The sequence below is a fragment of the Equus przewalskii genome, chromosome 22 (assembly GCF_037783145.1).
Source record: "Equus przewalskii isolate Varuska chromosome 22, EquPr2, whole genome shotgun sequence".
Lineage (NCBI taxonomy): Eukaryota > Metazoa > Chordata > Mammalia > Perissodactyla > Equidae > Equus > Equus przewalskii.
In genome coordinates this window covers 20,449,213-20,471,008 of record NC_091852.1, presented here as the reverse complement: position 1 = coordinate 20,471,008, position 21,796 = coordinate 20,449,213, and the positions used below count along the sequence as shown (strand labels likewise).

Here is a 21,796-nt window from a genome sequence, read left to right as displayed (position 1 = left end):
TGCCAGTTGGGACCTCTCTTCTCTTCCTCATTAGATCAGGAGTTCTCAAATTGCTTTTCTGTTCACAGAGGCCGCTCTCATCAGGAGCACCTGTTGCCAGCTGCAGTGATTCTCAAAGCAGGGGGACTCGCATCTTAGAATCTGCCCACCTCTGAGTTTCTGATAATCCTTCCTGCCCCTATTAGAATGGAGCCCAGAGGCCATTTTTCAATCAATAAACATCTCTCAAGCACCCTTTCCGTACCTGGTCCTGTGTTAGGAGTTGACATTCAGAGAAAGACACAGCTCTTGTCCTCCTGAAGCTGCCAGAGGAGGTGGACAAGAACAACATTGTGGAGGAGGTGCTGTACGATTCTATGGGAGAGCAGAAGAGGATACCTGTGGTGGGCTGATCCTGCTGCCCTCATGGAACCTCAGGACGGGCCTTGTCTCCTTCTGAGGCTCTGGAGGCACTTCTCAGAAGCTGAGACTTAAAGGACAATTAAAAGCCAGCTAGCTGAAGTGAGGGACGGGACATCACTGAGTCGCAAGGGCAGAAAGTGTGGTTTGTCTGGGAATTGCAAGCCTTTGAAGTCCCTGGGAGGTAGAATTGGGGAGTATTTCTTCAAGGGAGGATACTCTTTCCCTCAATGCCACGTTCAGCTAGGAGTGCCCTCTGCTGGGGCCCCAAGATCATAGCCTTTTCAGTTCACAGGCAGCACCTTCCCAGGAAATAATCTGTCCCCTTCCATATGGCGGGTGGGGCGTGCAGTGGTGGCGGGTCCTGATCCCACACAGCCATCTCTCAGATGCAAACCCCCCTGTCAGCTCCCCACTTCCTTGCAGGCTATTGCCAATGGGTGGGTCGCTTTTCTTGGAAGCCCTCAAAAAGATCCACTTTCCTAAACCGGGGTGAGGATTTCCACCTGTTACATTGTGCTGCCTTTCTGGTGTGTCACGACTACCCCCATCTCTACCTATGAGGACACCGAGGCTCACAGAAGGGCAATGACTTACCCAAGGCCATCAAGTTAGTGAAAAGTGGAGTCAGGATTTGAACCCAGGTTTGTCCACCCAAGAAGCCCAAGCTTGTTCCACTCTGCTGCAGAGCCTCCCTAAAGCATTACAAAGAGGCAGAACCAGTTCCTCTCAGTAGCAGGTGTTATCATCCTTCCAATTTCTTAGACGTGGAACCCAGGATAAGGGCGGATAAGTGACAGGCCTCTGAGGTCACAGAATTAAAAGCGTAAGAGCTGCGCTTTGAACCCAGGCTTGCCAGATTTCAAAGGCAGTGCAATACTGACAGTTTGGGGAGCTGGTTGTTCCTCTCACATATGCGAGAAATGCCACGGTGAGGCGAGGGCTGGACCTCAGCCTGCCAGGATCTTACTGCCATTGTCCAATATTCTTACATCTCACATATATGACTCATGTCTATGCTAAGCCCGATGTTCAACACCATTTTGAGTCTGGACCCACAATCAGCTAATATCCTCTGAGCACTTCTTAAACGTTATGCAATATGTGGATAAAAATTCAGTTATATATATATATATAACTGAATTTATATTTCACACTGTTGCATAGGTTAATTGATCACTGTCATTTGCATATAAATGTTGCATATAGTTTGTCTTAACTCAGCATTTTTAATGAACCCTCCTAGACGTAAGAATCTCCTAGAAATAAGAAACACTACTTGTTATAAGTATAGACACCTGGGTCCTAACCAAGCCTTACGAATTCAAGATGTGCCAGTGGAAGGGCCTAGGAATTTGTATCTTAAATAAGCACCCCAGATGCTTGTTATTATCAAGAAAGTGTGGGAAGCGTTAGCCTCTTCTGGGAGGCTGAACAGTGAAGCACCATCGGCTAGACAAAAGAAGAGAAAACTTGCCCAGCTCGGGTGCTAGGTTAGGCCTTTAAGGACACTACCTGGGTCCTCTGCAGATGTCATCTTACTGGAACTTCTAAGAGTGTACATCCCATGAAATCATTTTGCTACCTTTATTTGAATGAAATATGCACATTTGGTTTCATGAGGGGAAAAACAATACCCCCTAACTGTCATATTTCATCCAGCTGGGAGATCTGTTACAAGTGAACGATCATTTCTTTTTCTGACCCTTGGAACGTTGCCTTGAGATTTTCAGAGAAACTCAGTCAGTAGGCTAGTGCCAGGTTAGTGCGCTGGGATTGCACGGATCCGTATCTGGTATTCCAGCTGGGCAGAATTAACTGCACTGGATATTGGCAGAGAAAATGGGAGCTAGCTGAGAGAATTCTGGGATGGAATGTGCAGAAATAAATTTGTAGGGCCTTCTGAAAATAAGTATGGTGTATGCAGAATGTTGTGGGGAGAGATGGCAGGAGAAGATGAAGCATGCTCCCCGAAAGCTTGTTGTGCAAGAAACGACTCAAGGTTCTCACACCGCCCTGCCTTGCCCCCAACACACACACACACTCATACACACAGTACACATATACATGCATACACATGCTCACTCACCCACAGGTGCTCTCTCTGTCTCACACACATACACACACCTACACATGCATGCCCACGTGCACCAGGTCATTGTGTCCCTCAGTGGTATCCTCCGCCCCTTGCCCGAGGTGTTCGATATTCATGGACTTAAAATGAGAGGTCTGAAAACAATTATGAGCTCCATGATGAAGAACACTTCAACATCAACATGGTTAACTGCCTACTTTAATGTGTATGAAATGCACATATTGTCACTTTATTATTATGTTTAGTATCCAAGAAATCATTGTAACACTTGCAAGTAATTTGTAGGATCTATTTACTCGTTTTGAAAGGATTCCCGAGTATGCATGATTGATGAGAAATCATTGCCAATAGTTAATTAAATGAGTGACTTAGAGCCTCACTTCAAAAAAAACTTATCAAAATCCTTTCAATATTCTTTTGGAACAAAAAGTAGATTTTTATGCGAGATGTGGATATATTTTAATATGTTTGGCATTATGTGGGGCGGGGCCTCATACACACATGCAAACTCACAGAGTTCACCACCACCGAATGCTATTGGGCAGGGCATATGGTTAGAGAAAAATAAAATTGAAGGCTATGTCTTCAACAATTCAAAGACTGTGAAAGGTTTTTGGGTACACTTGCAGTGGTAGGACCATTGCGGAGGGTGTGATCCACTCCCTGCTAAACCAGGAATGTGTTTAAGGGACTTGAGAGCAGTAACTTCTACCCTGTCTAAATTCAGGTGAGGCTGATGGAGAGCTGCTGCGTCCAGTTGCACAGGCTGTGTACTGTGTAAGGGCATCACATTCCAAGTGGACAGTGTCCACATGGAGGACATTCACATTTGAATGCTTATTATGACAATGTTTCAGAAGATGGCATTAAAGTGTTCTTTTCTTAGAAAAGCAGTGTGCTACAACACTTTTTGATAGCTAGAAATTATTGGGTCTTGAAGAGGCTGTACCTTAGCACAAAGGCACTGCTCGGGCTGCAGGCGTGGGCTAACATAGAGAGCGGTGCTCCTAGTGCTCCATTCATTTTTGCCATCCCTTCACTGTAGGATGTGGGATCTTGACCTAAAAAGAATTGTTGCTCTCGCCCGAGACTGTGCCCCTGCAGTGGTTCTCAAGGCCCAGAAGCCATCATATTCTCTCTCGACCTTCCCTTCCTCTGTGTTGAGGTTTCTCCTAAGCTCCCAATTAGGCCCAGAAGCAGCCTGCACACGGAATGGGTCCACATGGATGAATGTTCCCGTGCCTTCATCTCTCAGAAGGAGGACAAAGCAGTTGAGTGACCTTATTTCCCTAGGGAGTCTCTGCTTCTCCAATTAATTTCGGGAAGTGCGTGTTCTTGCCAAACTATTTTGGTCCCCATCCCCCAGAGACAACTAGGCCCTCTGAGAGAGAGTTCAACTCAGCTGCAGCCGGCGCTGCATGGGTCATCCTGAATGCAAACAGCTGCTTTGCCCACCTCCTTCCCCTTCCCCTACTGCCTCCCTGGGGACTGAAGCTCAGGACCAGACTGATCAGAAGAAGAGAGCATGACTTACAGACTCCTGCTGTCAACCACACGTGCAGGCCATGCCTCTGGGCTGCCCCTCTGCTGAGCTCAGAGCTTCTTACAATCCCAGACCTGGAGGAGGGCCATCTGCTTCCCTGGGATGCCCCTCCAACTTCCTGTCTCTCAAGCCTCTTTGGGAAAGGCATCTCGCTGAGAAACCTTGACATGACTCAAGACCATTTGACACATTCCTTCTCCCTTGCTCTTCAAGGGAGTTCAATAGGAGAAAATTCTTTTAAAGCATAAGACCTCTGCCATAGTCATATAAAAAAATAAATTTCTTGGTTCCTCTTAACCACTGTTTTCCAACATATGTGAAATGAAACGTCAGTCCCACAAGGTGCTCCTTGTAAATGAGAGAAATGTGTACCCTATCCTCTTGAAGTTTTACAGTGAAATGAGCATTTATTTCTGGGAAATACCACAAAGCTAAAAAGTGGCCAGTTTTCCCATCACCTCCTACCTTTTCACAATACACTTACCGCGCTGGACTTGGTAAACTAGCATACGCTTAATTAGAAGTAAGGTTATCAATCTTTTCAGCCAACTCTTTGTATGTAATTCCATTTGGAAATTCATCCACCATAACTTAATTTTATCCTGAACTTTCAATGGTTTCATGTACTTGCTCCCATTGATATTTGAAGTGCTTAGTTCTGGAATCTAAATTATGATTTACACCCCGTAGAGGAGGCTGTGTTCTGATAGACTCCATGATGCTTGCACGGAATTAACAAATGTCTTTAAGCACTTGCTCTGTGCCAGGCAGAGTCCTTGTTCTCAAGGGGCTCACAGAGTGGAGGGAGTCAGCTGCTCCAACATCTAATGCAATACCCTGCTCTGAGTGTGTAACTCGTGGGGTTGGCAGTGGGGGCAGCACAAAGAAGAGACTGGGCAGATTAACCGGGAAAGTTAGGAAGCAGTCTGAGTCTAGGGGGATGGGTGAAGAGTGTGCCGGGTATCTTCCATTTGCCCCAAAGATCCTCTCGCCATCCTCTCCGTGTGCTCTGTCCCATGGGCTGACCTCTATGCCTGTATCAACCGGCTTGTCTTCCTTCCAGATTTCAGTTGGGTCGTGACAATTGAGAGCGCTACAGATATCAGACAGGAAGGGGAATGCAGTTGGGAATTTATTTCTCTTCCTATTGGGTTTCTAAGGGCTGGCAACGTGCCTCTTCTGAAGGTCACAGCTCCTGCCAGGCAGCCCTCTCCACCCAGCTCTGTCTCTGATTCCAGGAATAAATCTGGGGGTGGGGTGATGCTAACCCTGATGTTACTTGCCCTGGGGTACTGTACCGTCCATTGTGCTCTCCCTTTCCACCACCCACACCTGTGTAAATAGGTCTTGTACTAAACTCTCCTCAAATTACTTCATTTGAGTGTATCTATTCCTGGTGGGATTCTAACTGATATGAAGAAATCCCCACCTAAGTGAACTCTGTGCAGGGAGCTGAAGCTACATGGTGCTTTAAAGAGCCTCTATCAAAATAGTAGTTGGCTACGGCAGGAGGATAGAGCGGGAGGCAGGAAGCAGCAGCTGGAGAGGTGCAAACAGCTGTTGCTGATGTCCGTGCACTGCTCTGGGTGTTTGGGGCTTCCCATGCATCACCCCGTTTAGTCCTCCCTAAGTGAGGAGATACCTTGGTATTCCATTTCACATGTGAAAGAGCTGGGCGTGTTGAGTTTACGTAACTTGGCCAAAGTCACACAGCTGTATGCGCACCCAGGCAGTCAGAGTTCAGAGAAGGCATTTGAATTTGATTCCACGGGCAATGCCTGTTTGCCTACCCTTCCCGTTGACTCAGCTTTACCTTGTGCTGTAAAACTCATTTCTCACAAAAGGACATCAACTTTTTCAATAGTTTCTTTCCTCATAACTACGTCTCACTAAAATGAAACTTTGTAAAAAGGTAAATTGTTAGAGCAGAGTTAATGTGGCATGAACTTTCCTTATACTTATTGGCAGAATTAAACCCAATCCTCAATAATGGGTGGAAATCCTGGAAGTGTAGGGCAGTCTTGTATATGTGGTACCTTTCAGGTAGAGTGGCTGCCTCTGTGTCCCTTGATGAACGCTTGCTTTCTCAGAGTCCATTCAGAGATAGCTGCCTGATGACTTGGTCGGGCTCCCCAGGAAAGCAATGACCTGGGTCATTCATTAGGCCAGAGATCAGAGTTCCCTGATGAGATTAAATGTCAGGGAAATGACCTATTCAGTCCACAGTATTCCAAGACCAGCATGGACAGCTGTCACTCACATTTCCAGAGGGCACACTCGGCAACCTGAAGGTCTGTGTGTCTCTGCTCAGGAATCTCCACTTAGAATCTCCAGGGCTTTTTCTTCATCTTCCTTTTGTCAAAGAACCAGGGACTCCCTAATGGGAGCTGAAAATGACAGTCTCAGTTAAGAACCATATACAGAACTGGTACTTCTCTGTGATCTTGGTGGATATGTTGGCAGGAGAAAAGGGAGGGGAAAATGCTCATCCAACACAGAATACAAGCACTATCTCTTAATCAGAAAGAAAGAAAGATTTGGAGTTCAATCCGTGCAAGTGGGAAGCAGTGACTAAGAATCTTGGGAAATGCCCAGGCTAATTAATTACAGCTGGTCACAGCTAGTGTGCTTGGACTTGCCTTCTGCCTTCAGAAACATAGCTATGGGAAGGGGAGACCTTCCAAGTTCCTCTGTGGCTCTGGTAGGGGTGACAGGTTCTAGCTGGTTCTCCAAACCGGATGATGTTGTGTCTCTTCATTTAGTCATTTAGTCCCATTAATTCTTCAGAGTTGCAAATATACGAAACCTGTTATTAGAGAGGAGGAATGATATCCCACTAGGTTTTCAATTTGGACAAGCAAGGGAGAAATAGTAATTGGAATAGTAGGGATCTAAGATAATATTGCAAGGCAGAAGTACACGTAATTTCTTCTTTGTGGGGTTCTTTTGCATTTTATACTTTGGAGCCCTTGAAACATGGCTGTTGATTTGCTACTGTATAAATAAACCACAGCTTGTCAATTCCCCCACAATTAGTTTGCTTCTGATTTTGCTTTTTGTTTCTCTGTCACAAATAGTGCTGTAATAGACATCTGTGAACCAGTGTCCTTGTACAAACTGTGTGCCAGTTTCTCAAAGGTAGATACTGAGAGGTGGGCTTGCTGGCTCATAGAGCATGATCAACTCTACTAAGAATTCTCAAATTACCCTCTAAAGTGAGTGTACAAATTTACAATCCTGCTATCAATTCTTGGGTTTCCATTTTCCCATGACATTCCCAACAACACTTGGTATTATTAGATTTTTTCTTTTTTTCTTTTTTACGTGATGGGTGTGACACTATGTCTGGCTGTTGTTTTAATTTTCATTTCTCTGATTTACTGTATATTTTCATTTGAGCTAATTAGTCTTCCTCCTCTGTAAACAGCTTGGGTCAATTGAGTTTTTCATATTGGTTTCCAGGATTTCTTTATTTAGGTTGGCTACTAATCCTTCACTTTTATGCATTGCAAATATCTTATCTCACTCTATGGTTTACCTCCTTTTTTGGGTGTCTTTGACAAATAGAAGTTTATAAATTTTAATGTGATTAAATTTATCAATTTTTTCCTTATATTTAAGCCCAACTTATGGAATATTCTGCTTATCCTTTTTTTTCCTCCTCAAAGTCTTACTTTAGTTTACCCATGGGGATTGATTGCCAATGTTCTTCCGTTAAATTTTAGACTGAAAAGTTTTAAATTAACCGTTTTAGGGTCAGAATTGGGCTCACAGAACAGTGGGACAAACACCGATGTCCCTATGGCACTGCTGAAACGGAATCCAACATGAAACATCAGAGCGAGGGGGAGATGTTTGCGCTGTGAAGACTGATAACGCCATGACAGTCAGTGTTTACCTCTGTCATGGTGTTACCCAGAGAATAATGATGCAGCCTTCATAAATACAACCTTTCCCTGGGCTTTGTTCTTCCTTTAGAATAAGTACCCATTTACAGCTGCTGTATATTTATTTAACGTCCAATGCCTAGATGTCCCTTCTCTCCTGTTTTGTGACCTAGGATCAATAAGATTTCTATAATACCATCCAGGAAAATGTGTTCATCGAATCCAGAAAAGAAAACAAAGAAAAGCTTTTAAGGAAGAAAAGAAACTTTGTTCAGTGCGATGTGTTTTCTCCTGGGTTAGAGCTGTCATATCAGTTCTCACTATTATTTGTCTGTAGGGGTAAATGAATTGATTCTAAATCTTCCAAGGGTACTATATACACTTTTGAAAAAGTTTCAATAAGGCGTCTACATAACAAAAAATTCAAAGCAAAACAAAGAGACTAGAAGATGATTCACTTTTTGCTGCTCAGGGAGCAATCGCATGGGAATCTGAAGGACTGCTGACGACCATCTCTTTCTCAGCTTGGCTGGAACACTTGGGGCTTACAATTCTCCAGTCCTAGCCCCTCAACAGTTTTTCTTCTTTGAAAATAATTAGAACCAGGAACAGTTTACCTCAAAGTGCTCAAGCATCAAGACTGTAAATACAGACACTTTTAAATTCTCAGACACAGGCTTCCAGATTATTTACTAGCATAAGAGAGTGAACCTGTGATTGTTTCAATTTTACATATTTTTCTCTTGGGTCTTTGGTCAATTTCCCAAAGCCAAATTTTTTCTTTTAAGTAAAGTCTAGATCCTCAGAAATATGCTTGCCTTATGTTTCCTAACAGAATTTAAAATCTAGTTCGGAAGGATCCTATTTTCTCCTGTAATGCCTACCTAAAATGAAAGCACGGAAGCTTCTAGATAAAGCAGCAAAGGCTGCTGGGTTTGAGGTCCACCTCTGTTTGTTTTACAATTGGCCAAAATCTAGAAGTTTAGAGGGAGCATGAGACAGGCAGTTATCTTTTGCTTTTTCTTGAAAATATTCCTTAAATAATATGTCCATTCCCCTTGGGGTTGAGTGAAGGATCCAACACCAAAAACAGTGATGCTGTAACTCTGTAGGACATTACGCAGTTGCCATAGCACTTTCTTTTCATTATGTGCTATCTCGTTTGATCCTTACAACCTCACTGATAAGACAGGCAAGGAAGGTGTTACTTAATACTTGAGTCTGAGGGTTAGAGCAGCCTGAGATACTACAGGCCCCAGGCAGCTCTCTGCTAAGCTTTACATATATGGTGAAAAACTTTTGTGATCATCTTATTATGACAGCCTCAAGATTTATATTTATCTTACCTGAAAGTGTGCGTTGCTCCATCCAAAAGATAAATTGAAGAGTAGACTTTGAGATTGCCATTAGAAAACAAGGCCTCACTGAGCTCTGCCTGGTTCATACTTGTGAGTTGAAGAGATGGCCTTAAAAATGCTTATAAATTGCAAACTCACGTAAGCCTTTTACCTCAGAGCAGCTCCAGCCAGCAGTGCCAGACATCAAAGAAAGGATCTGGGAGTGAACTCATCATGAAAATACTACAGGACTAATTTGAAGGCAGTTTTGTTAAATGTCTGCTAGATGTTAACCAGCATATCCAGAATGCTGTTAAATTCCATTTTTAGTAGTTTTTTTCTTGGGATTATGTAAACATGGCTAATTCAAACCTGTACTTAGTCATAAATACTAGAGGCCTTTTTCTTTTAAGTAAACATTTATTTGTAGTATAATGCATATAAAGGAAAGGCACAATGGATACATAGTTCCAGGGCTTTTCACAAAGTGAACACACACATGGAACTACCATCTGGATCAAGGAACAGAACTGTACTCCTGAAGTATCTTTGTTCCCATTCCAAACACTGCTTCCCCCTTCCTCCCCAGAGATAACCACTCTCCTGACTTGTGTCACCAATGATTAGCTTTTGGGTTTTTTTCCAGCTTTATTGAGGTATAATTGACAAATAAAATTGTAATATATTTAAAGTGTATAACGTGATGATTTGATATTCATATACATCATGAAATGATGACCACAATCAGGTAACACCTGATAACACATTTATCACCTCACATAGTTCCTCTTTTTTGGTGAGAATGCTACTGTCAGCCAATTTCAAGTATACAATATATATTATTAACTCTAGTCACCATCCTATAAGATCCTCAGAACTTATTCATCTTATAACTAGAAGTTTGTTCCCTTTGACCCAACATCTTCCCATTCCCCTCCACCACCCAGCCCCTGGTAACCACCATTCTACTCTTTGTTTCTATGAGTTTGACTTTAATTTTTTTAAATTTCACGTATAATACCATACAGTAGTTTTCTTTCTCTGGCTTGTTTCACTTAGCAGAATGCCCTCAAGCTCCATCCACATACACGAATGGCAGGATTTCCTTCTTTTTTGTGGCTGAAGAAGATTCATCTTCTTTATCCATTCGTCTGTTGACAGACACGTAGGTTATTTCTCTATCTTGGCTATTGTGAATAATGATGCAATGAACATGGGAAAGCAGATATCTCTTTGAGATCCTTTTTTCGTTTCCTTTGGATATATACCCAGAAGTAGAATAGCTGGATCCTACGGTAGTTCCATTTTTAATTTTTCGGGAAACCTCTATATTGTTTTTCATAGGGACTGTGCCGACTTACATTCCCACCAACAATGCACAAGGGCTCCCTTTTCTCCACATTGTTGCCAGTTCTTATCTCTTATCGTTTTGCTAATAGCCACTCTAACAGGTGGGAGGTGTATCTCATGGTGGTTTTGACTTGCATTTCCATGGTGATTAGTGATACTGAGCATCTTTTCATATATCTGTTGGCCATTTGTATATCTTCTTTGGAAAAAATGTTTATTCAGATACTTTGCCCATTTTTTAATGGAATTGTTTGTTTTCTTACTATTGAGTTGTAAGGGTTCCTAATATAGTTTCTGCTAATTGGTCACTTGAATATCTTATCTTCTTTTGTAAAGTACCTGTTCAAAACTTTCACTCATTTCTTTAAAGATTATTTGCCTTTTTAAGCTGACTTATAGACTTTTTTATGTAAACCACATATAAATCTTTTGTTGGTTATGTAACACAAATATCTTCTCCTAGTCTATGCAGTTGGGGGCTTTTTAAAAAGGGGCTGAGAGGGGCTGGCACCGTGGCTGAGTGATTGAGTTTTCACGCTCCACTTTGGCAGCCCAGGGTTTTGCTTGTTCGAATCCTGGGCGTGGACATGGCACCACTCATTGGGCCATGCTGAGGCAGCGTCCCACATGGCAGAACCAGAGGGAACTGCAGCTGGAATATACAACTATATACTGGGGGGCTTTGGGGAGAAGAAGAAGGAAAAAAAAAAAGAAATTTGCAGCAGACACTAGCTTAGGTGCCAATACAAAAAAACAGAAAAAGAGGGGGCTGAGAGCTCAGCGTATAGGAAATAGAATCATAAGCTTTGCTTGTCTCTCAAGAAAGTGGACATATGAAGATAGATGAAAGGAAGAGGCACCTAGATCTTGCCCTCTTTAAATCTGTTGCAACTTTCTTGAAGTAGGATTCCAAGAGCAGCTGGATATGCCTCATGCACTTGGTATAATCAGTCATTGTTCGTTTGGCTGTTCTGTTGCAAGCTGAAAGAGAGTCATTAATAGCCATTGATATTCCAGTAGAGGATCACACACGATGATGTGGTACTGTATAATTAGGTAAATAGATATTTGAATACCTACAGTGGGCGTGCGCTGTGCTGGACATGGGAGGCACAAAGATGGAGATGCTAGCACCCCTACATGTAGGGAGCTCGTGGGGCACTTTTAAGATGATTTGTGTCTATCGTCTTGTTTGATCACATGAGGGTAGCACGACCACCAGACGAGTAATATGGAGATCGTGTGGCCTTCTGCTCCTCAGACCTTTGATTCTCATTTAGTCACTGCCCTAATCCTGTAAGATCTTTATTTCCAAGAAATGCCTTAATCTCATCCTAATAGCCCCACTAATAAATACCTGGAGAAATTCTCTTTGCTCAAAATGACTAATTTAAATAAAACATGCAGAAATGACTTAATTATAATTTCAGGAAACTACAAGGAGAAAAGACCATAAAATAGAGATATGTTGCCCCCTGCTATCCAACAACATACCTTAAATAATAGGTATTAGTCCATTGAAATTATACAGAATTTATTGGGGGCAAGTCTGACAAGGTGATATGTTATCCTAGACATTGAAGAGCTATAAAGGGCATATAGAGGGCAGCGCCTGCCCTCAAATCACTTCTGACACATTGGTGGTGGTGGTAGTATGTGTGTGTGCAGGGAAAGTGTTAAGGAGGTAACAGCACATATACTGATAATGTGAACAGAAAGACTCTCTACCGGTGAGAGGAAGCAAGGCAGCAAGAAGGATTACTTTGGATTGGTTATGGCGATGAGGAAAGGATGTATTCATTAAGATAATGGAGCTGTTGCTACAAAACTAATCCCAAAACGTCTAATGGCTCAAACACAGCAAAAGGTTCTTTCTCAATCGTCAAAAGCTAAAAACAGGTGTTCCTGATTGGTGGTTGCTTCTGCTCCAAATGGTGCTTCAGAGATCCAGATCCTTCTGTCTTGTGGGTCCACCGTCTTCAACGTGTAGCTTCTAGGATTGCTGGGCTTGCCCACGTTAAGCTGGCAGAAGGAGAAAAACATGGAGGATGGGAAGTTTTAATAGCCAGGTCTGAAAAGGGTGTACATCATTTCCACTTGAGTTCCATTGGCTAGACCTCCACCATGCTCCACAGCTAACTTTGACAGAGGTTGGGAAGTGTAGTCTAACTGTGTGTCCAGGAGAAAAGATGAGTTTGCTGATCACCGAGCCGCCTTTGCCATAGGTTTCATAATGTCAGGGCATTTAAGATAGATAGGTATTGAAGCAACGTGAAGTGTTTTGACAAGAGATTGGAAAAGAGGATTAATCCAGGTAAAATGAAAAGCATGAGGAAGAACTCAGATGTCAACAACAACGACAGCAAAAATGCAAGGGCATATTTAGAAAATTAAAGATGGTCTAGGTTTTTAGGTGCATGCTGGGAGTATCATGAGAGAAACTATTGGAAAGACAGGTTGAAGCTATTTCTAACCTGAAGCCACATTTTTAAAGGTATTAACATCCACACTGAGGGGCTTGTATCCACCATGTTTTTTGGGCTACCAGGGCTCACACCCACTTACAGGAAAATTGTGGTCCAGATTCATTTTTCTTTCTGTTCATTCCTACTGTGTTCTTTCCTAGAAAGTGAGTTCTTATGTTTGTCTCCAACACCTGGTGGCAGCAGTCAAGGAGAGGGGTGCAGACCCTGAGCGTGAGCAGCTTCATTTTAAGCTTTTGTACCAGAGCGTTTCAGAGACTCCCCAGGGGCCTCCTGCCAAAACCCAGTCTCCAGCATGGTATCTGCTGAATGCTGTGTCTGGGATGGATCCCAAGTTCAGTAGAGGGGGGAGGGAGGGGAATTCCTTTCTGACTCTTGGACACAATCAACTCATGCTCAGGATCCCGGAATTTAACTACCCATATTGTTATCTTAGCTTAAATAGCTGCAACTGTGGCTCATAGTTATAGAAGTATCCGGTCCTTTAAAATTCAGCCTCAGCCTTCAGCCTGATGACCTCCTGACAGTGATTAATTGGGAAGGGTGGGACCTGGGGAAATCCTTTCCCCTCCCTTCAGATCTGCCAACTTGGCTTTGCACCTACAAGAATGTTTTGGCCAGAAAATATACGTCCCCACACCCTCTACCCGCTCTCTTGCCCTCACCTCTGCCCCATGTTGCACATTCTATTTGGTAATCACATGCATACATATTTGCTAAATTCATGTTCATTCATATTTGAGGCTTTTCTATGTGCTGCCCCTGGAAAGCTTCTGTGTGAATTATTCTTCCTTACTTTACCTCCTGACCGTGAAATCAACGGCTCTGAAAATTTACCTTTGATCTACAATTTGGGGAGGATTTGTTTCCTTGTTCCTACCAGGATGTGAGCATGATTGTATATCTCTCTTAGACCATTGGAAAAAAAGAGAAAACAGATCCTTTGATGTAACACCCGAACACCTAAAGGTGCTTCTTTTCCAAGAAAAATTGAAAGAGAATTAGCACCCAATTTTTCAAGAGCCTGAGCACATCGATTGTATTTGTGTTTTATGGAAACAGAGGTGTTCACTTTCCCGTGGTGGAGTTCCTAGATATTTTTCCCTCTAGCTGGCCCTGAAACAAACCTGAAGAAATCATTATTACATTGTGTCCTTTGTCCTACGTGCATCTTTCTTCCTCTTCTTCACTGAGACACCCTCTCCATGGCCACCTTCTTCGCTTAAAGCCTTCAAAGAACAAAACCTTGCTGGTGGCAGGCATTTGGTGTTTTTCTCTTTTGGTTGCTTGCCTGTGGGGAAGATGAAACTCTTCAAGCCAATGTCTTTGGTACCAGCTCATTCCTCAGTATGCGTTGAGATCTGTAGACCTTTGAAGCATTAAAACATTTGGGGAGACAGCATGGTGTCATGGGATAGAGCACCTGAGCAGAAATTAAGCAGACTTGGGTCCAAATTCTAGCTTTGCGTCTTACCTCTGTGAAACTTTGAACAAAACACTTTACCTCTTTGATCTTTTGAGCCTGAACTTTAACAGGATTGATGAGGCTTAGCTGTTTTTGAATTTTATCTAAATGAAACAATATAGTAGGTGTTTCTTTGTTATTGCTTTCTCTTTCTCAATACTGTTTTTGAGATTCATTCAAGTTGTTGCATGTAGCAATTGTTTGATCAATGGATTTTATGGTATTGCATTATACATTGCAAATCATTTGTCCATTTTACTTTGATGGATATTTGGGTTGTTTCAGTTATTATGAATTGTGATTCTATGATCATTTTTGTCAAATCTTGTGTACACACTCTGTTGAGTAATGTCACATGTTGGGTTCTCCAGGAAGCAGCTCTGAGAGAGAATTGCTTGCAGAAAGTTTATTCCTTTCTGCTGTCAAGATCAAAGTTGCCTTCAAAATCAATGCCTATGGGGGTGTAAGGAAGGAGGAATGGACAGAGAGAGACAAGTTAGACTGCAGTGTAGTCACAAAAAAGGCCTCAGCCAACCTATGGGGAGCTCTGGGGCTGAAATGGCCCTACAGAGGTGTGCCATATAGGGGCAGGGAGGCTAGACGTTTATACATCCCTCATTAGCCAGTCATTGGACTGTGGATTGACCCAGGGAAGGGAGCATGATTTTGAGTGAGACATCTCTCTTTGACAGAGAGTGGGGGGTCACATCTGTGAGCTGTCAGCCATCAACATTTCTAGCAGCTGAGGGAATGGGTGTTCGAGTCCTAAAAGTCCTAAAATATGAATGTGTGTGTGTGTTTATGTATGTGTTGGGGATGAAGCTGAGCAGGGCACCTCAGTGTCCCCTACATGTCATTAGTAATTTCTAGAAATTGAATTACTGGTTCATAGGATATGTGTATATTCATCTTTAATGGATATTGTCAAAGAGTATTTCAAAATGTTGTACCCAAATAGCATCTTAATTTAGATTCTGCAATCCCCAGTGGAATATTACCACAAAGATAAAAGAATATTTATAGAAGGGAAACAAATGTGAGAATATTCTATACATTAACTTAACATTTTCTGTATTATGGGGAAAGCAAAATTGAGACATTGGAATAGGCTATTTATCATTTTCTACCCTATGACTTGACATCCTGAAAACTGTCAGCATTGTTCAGGATATTCTGAAATCTAGTTATAGAATTAATAGATCCTAAAGACTTGCTTCTGTGCTGAGAAAAGAAAGGCAAGGAGATATATGAATTGACTGTTGCCTCAAATTTTGTTTTTCAGAGTGGCCAAATCAATGAAAGTCCCTGTGTATGAGACACCAGCTGGATGGAGATTCTTCTCAAATCTGATGGACTCGGGACGGTGCTCTCTGTGTGGAGAAGAGAGCTTTGGCACTGGTAGGCGCTGTTGGGTTGGTGTTGCTAAAGACGATGGCTGCAGCCCTCAGTAACCCCAGTTTGGAGATCTGTGAGCCCACTGTGAATCAAAGGCTGGAGGAAGGGTTAATTAGAGGCAAAAAAAAAAAAAAAAAAAATCAGGGAAACTCAGTGGGATATGTGCTATGATATACTCACCCTTTCTGCCTATTTCTTCTTTTTAAAAATTTATGTTTCCTTAAAAAATATTATGGAAATTAAAAAAAATTTCTGAGTAAGGAAACCATCATATTGAATTCCCATGTGTTCATCATCTAGTTTCAACCATCATCAGCTCATGGTCAATATTGCTTTATCTCTACCCTCATCCTCAAGGGGAGCCCTCTTCCATGATTACTGTAAAGCAGTCCCCAGTATAAATCTTTAAGTATTAGGGCTATTGTCACTCTTTTGTCTTTTGTCTTGCATAATTTCCAAGAAGTGGGCTCTAATTCTCAATTCTGTTCTTCTGTATTTAAATTTCTCTCTACCTCATCTCTGGCTACCTTCAATATTTTCTTTTTGTCTTTTGTTTTCAACAGTTTAATTATAATTTGGGTATGTATATTTTGTTTTAAATCATGCTTGGTGTTCTCTGGGATTCTTAGATCTGTTCTTTGTTATCTTTCATTAGTTTTAGAAAATTTGCCATTATTTTTTCAAATATTTCTCCTCCCCCATTCTCTCTCTCTTCTTCTTCTGGGATTCCAATTACATGAGTGTTAGACACCTTGTGACCATATGTTATCTCAGAGCTCTTACAAGCACTGTTTGCTTTTGTTTATTCTTTTTTTCTTTTTGTGTTTCAGTTAGACAATATCTATTGGCATAATTTTAAGTCATTGATTCTTTCCTTAGCTGTGTCCAATCTGCTGATGAGCCTGTGGAGAAATTCTTCATCTCTGATACTGTGTTTTTCATTTCTAGCATTTCTCTTTGTCTCTTTTTTTATAATTTTCATCTCTCTGATGAAATTTCCCATCTGTTTATATATGTTGTTTATCTTTTCCATTGGGCCATTTAACATATTAAATATAGTTATTTTAAACTCCCTATATGATAGTTCCAATATCTAGTTCATCTCTCACTCTGATTATCTTGATTGCTTTATTCCTTGATAAAGCAATAGTTTATTCTTTCTTGCTTTTTATATATCATAATTTTTCATTGAATGCTGGACATTATGTATATAAGAACAGTAGAGACTCAGATAAATAATATTTTTATGCAGAAATGGGCACACCTCTTCTGTCAGGCCATTAGTGTGTAGGGGAAGAATTTGTACATATAGAGATGAAAGGACAGGATCTTGTCAGTGGAGGGAGCAATGTCAAGAAAGGAATAGAGGTGGGAGAGCAGGGGACATGTGTTATAAGTAGCCAGTTGTTCAGTTTGTCCAGAGCAGTGTTTTCCAAAGACGAATCAAGACTCACTTGGGGTCATGAGATTAATATAACGTCATAAACAGCTTTTAAAAATAATTTAGTAGACTAGAAACTATCAGAATGCATTGTGTTTCATAAAGGTAAATGTTATTTTGAGAAATATGCATTTATAAATACGCACACAGGTATCTATGTGTATACTAGGTCTCGTTACAAAATGTGTTTATTGTGGGTCATGGCCAAAAACATCTGAAAAACACTGGTCTATAAGCAGGGGTCAGAAAACTTTTTCTGTAAAGGGCCAACCAGATAGTAGATATTTTAGGCTTTGCAGACCAGCAGGCTACATACGGTCTCTTTCATAATTACTCAGCTCTGCCATTGTAGCACAAAAGCAGCCATAGACAATACATAAACAAATGAGTATGGCTATATTCCAATAAAAATTTACTTACAAAAATAGGCCTAAGTCCAAATTTGGCCCTTGGGCTGAAGTTCGCTAACCTCTGGCATATAGGGTAGGGTGGAGGAGGGAGTATCAAGAAACAGAACTGGAAATATGAGTGATGAGGGGCCAACTTTTGAAGCCCTTTGCCTGCCTGGCTTAGACGCTGGGACTTGACTCAACTGGAAATAGGAAACCACAGGCTGCACAGGAGGGGGGTCTGTGTGCAGACACTTGTCAGCAAGCTTTGCTTTCAGACAGATATGCTGATTGCAACATGTAGGCTGGACTAGAAGGGAATTTTAGTCTCTCACTGTTATATCTGTTTATCATTTTCCTTTCAAAGAGCACAAGAGATTTTTCAATGTAAAGACCTCTAACAGTGTTGCCTTCTCCACTCTTCTGCAGGGTCAGGTGACATTAGCCTGATTTGACAGATGAAGCTCCCGAGCCCAAGAAGTAGTTAAGTGACTTGTCCAGGGCCCTAGAGCCTGGCAAAGGCCTCCACTTGAATTAAATTACAGTTGAACTGAAAGACAGGTCTCCTGCCCTGCGGCATATGCCGTATTGCACTGTGCTGCTCAGTCTTGCCGTTGAGAGCCATGACTGAGTCCACCTCTGAAGCACTCAACAGTAAATGACTGTTAGAAGGCCTGAGGAACTGGACCACTCAGTCTTGGAAGGAGAAAGTGGCCTCATTTTGCTCTTGTACTCGGCTTTATTAATGCCAGTTCTTGGAGAGGCACTGAGCTGGTTGTGTCAGAATCACCTGGAAAGCTTGCTAACGATACAGACTTTCTATCCTACCCTGACTTGGAATCTCTGGAAGGATGGAGGCTGAGAACCTGCATTTTAAATAAATATCCTCATGTGATTCTGATGAGCGGTCAGAAGTAGGAAACACTGTTCTGGTGAAAACCAGTATTTTTGTTTTGCACCAGGAATGGTAGAAAGAGTGTGCCTGAGATGCCACACCAGGTTTGGTCCAGAAAGTCTAGAGGCCCAGGAATGTGAGGCTGACAATTATGTTCAAGACCCTCACCTGCCACTTATGGACAAGCCACGTGGCTTTTCTGACCCTCTGTTGCAACCTGTAAAAGCTAGCTAATCGCAGGAGCTCCCTAGCTACCTTGGGATATGGTTTTCAGAATTAAGTAGGCTAATCAAGAGAGGAGAAAGTAGAGAGGTAGAAAGGTTTTAGACCTGAGCCTGGGGAGACACTTCTAAAATTTACCCACGCTTTCTCAAGTGGAGGCCTTTTGCAGTGTCTCTGGGGCATGAAGCTGTGTACCAACTAGGAAGGCATAGTTTAGTGCCAAAAAAGCTTGAAAATAGGAATCTGCCTCAGTTTCAAGAATACGACACTGTTTGTCCAATACGAGCAGGATATATCCTGCGCGGAAATTTCCCTTGCAGGCTTCTTGAGCTCCCAGAATTTTCCAAGGTAACAAGCTGGTGATAGGATCAGAGTTCAGGCTTCTCTCCCATGGAAAGGTCTAGTTCCTGGACAATAGGAAATCTGTATTTATTGCTCTGTCAAAGAACCAAGGCCATTTAAGAGGCAAAATGATCTTTTGTGCCAGGAGCAGGTATTCACCCACTCCCTGGGAAGGACCTTGGAAAACTGCTGTACGGAGAGAAGGGAGAAGGTTATATAAATACTTTTAGAAGAAAACAGTTCATCTAAATGGCATTCTGGCTACTTTTCTAAAGTTCTGAGTTTGAAGGAATCTGGACATATTTCCATACACAAAAGGGAATGTACCAAAATACTAAAGCTAAGATCTAAAAAACCAAAAACTTTGAAGTTTTTTGGCATTTGTTAATGTTCTACTGGTTTCCATCATTTTCATCAGTTTCTAAGACGTCATACCATTTTGGGAGATTATGAATTGTCACAGCCCAGAGCTTGTCTCTTTACAGATAGCACTGAAGAATTGCTCTGTTTGTGAAAGCCTGGAAGAGCTCCAAGCTTGACCACCATCTTGAGTAGTACTATTACTTTTACTATGTATTTTTTAAAAGCTAATGTCACTCACCACACAAATTTGCCAAATAGAATCAGGCAATTCAACAATGTCTATTGTTTCCAAGAAAGTCCTCTTTGTTGAGTTTTTCACAATAATAACAGTTATTTTTTTAAATGAGCCCTTAGTATGTGCCAGGGCATTGCTAAGCCTTTTGTATATGCATCCATCTCTTTCTGGAATTTTAGAATTGAATCCAGGTCTCCAGGCACCAACATGACTTATCCATCATTGTCACCCCAACGTTTTTCACTGTGAACTCTGCAGTACAGCCTGGTGCTCTTGAAGTTGGCTATTTTTACATCTGCTCAGTCTGTTGCACAAAAGGAAGAGGCCCAGAGTATGTGTATATTCTGTGTTGCAGGAAATCTTGAGTATCTTTCTAGTCTTTTGTGATTTGCTGGATCCCACTGCTTGCCATGCAGAAATTGTAAATTCTCTGAGGACAAGGGCTGTGTCCATTTTGTTCAGCTCTATTTCTTCGATATATGATGGGCCTTGAGTAAATGTTTGTAGGATGGATCAAAGGGTAGAAGAATGGATGGAAGCATGGAAGGAAGGATGGAAGGAAGGAAGGACAGAAGGTTGAAAAGATGGATGGAAGCAAAGAAGGAAGGAAGAAACAAAGAATTTCCATTTTGGTATTTCTTCTGTACATTATTAGTAATGATATTTTTATCATTCTTGAGTGGATGTATTTCTGGAGATCTGGGCATTTGGGTATCCCAAGACTTGGGAAAATTCATAAAAACAAAACCACACAAATATAGACCAGTTGGCAGGGGATGAGGAGTGATATTATGAATTACGGCAAAATCAGAATTACATAAAGTTTAAAAATAAAGTTTTGATATTTTCAATCATCATATAATTGTCAGCACAAATTAGTAGCTAAGAAAGTGCTTCTCAGAAGACTCCTTCCCAAAACCTATGTTAATGACCAGATTTTACATTTTAAATACTAAGTATTTGTAATTTGTGTTATTAACATTTATTTCCTGTATGTGGGTTGCTGACAATTACCTGTAAATAGCCGTGTTCAGCAGTGGGCGGGGTTCCAGCTTCAGTGATCTTTGTATATATTAAATTCTTATGGCGTTTAGCTTAGCCGTTCTCTGCTCGATTGTCTTATGGTTCAAATGATTGACTTATTTGCCAGTTGCTTTGTGAATGAATGTTTTGTTTCCCCTAACAGTTACACAGTTTATAACACTTTTCAGGGCCATGCCTCTTTCATTTATGTTTCACACGTGAACCATGTATATCCTAATTCAGGGTTGGGTTCACTATGCTGCTGTTGAACAAATACTGAGTAGGTTTCACTCTCTTATTTATACAATTATTTATGCAGTTATTTTATTTAATATTGTATATTTTTTAACAAAGGAAAACTTGAGTTCATTTCCTTTCTAGGTGATCATTAAACATTTGGCTGTTTTCCCATCCAGTCTGTAGGACAGAGAGAGAGGCCCATATCTGTGAATTTCAGATTACTGAGGTTATACCACTTTTCTTTCTCTTATTTGAGGCCAGTTTGTATAAATCTGGCTGGGGAGCAGATGTGATGTGAGGAGGCTGTGATGACAGCATTATCAGCACTAGGAGAGCAGTTTCTCTGCTGGCCTAGTTGAATCAGACTGTGTGCACACGTGCAATTCAGTCTTGGCTGGGCCAGAACACAGAGGTGCTCTGATTGACATCCCCAAGAGCCTCCTTGTAAAGTCCGAAAACTGAAACTCCCTTCTGGACTCTCTACAAACGATCAACTCCTATGCTGGGAAACAGAGCTCTCTCATGGAGTGGGAAGAACGTCTCCATCACATAAAATCCTTTTCTTGGGGTCTCCACAGTTCCAGTTTCATTGACCCTTCAATTCCTCCTCCAAGATGATGAAAAGTGGCAAGAGGAGGTGTGTGACACCTAAGTGTGGAGTGGAAACAAAGGGATGGGGCCTCTGGGCCTGT

General features: G+C 41.7%; 1 protein-coding gene and 1 long non-coding RNA gene across 2 annotated transcripts in view; both read left to right on the top strand.

The window, feature by feature from the left end:
- Positions 1 to 232, top strand: part of LOC139078730 (uncharacterized) — a 45,590-nt gene extending 45,358 nt beyond the window's left edge. Inside the window, exon 2 of the long non-coding RNA XR_011531760.1 lies at positions 69 to 232. This is a non-coding gene — a long non-coding RNA (uncharacterized lncRNA). The remainder of the gene's footprint in view (positions 1 to 68) is intronic.
- The window catches only part of PGM5 (phosphoglucomutase 5), a 168,014-nt gene that overhangs the window by 91,156 nt on the left and 55,062 nt on the right, over positions 1 to 21,796 (top strand). Inside the window, exon 7 of the mRNA XM_008512759.2 lies at positions 15,842 to 15,957. Coding sequence (XP_008510981.1) covers positions 15,842 to 15,957 — 116 coding nt within the window. The remainder of the gene's footprint in view (positions 1 to 15,841; positions 15,958 to 21,796) is intronic.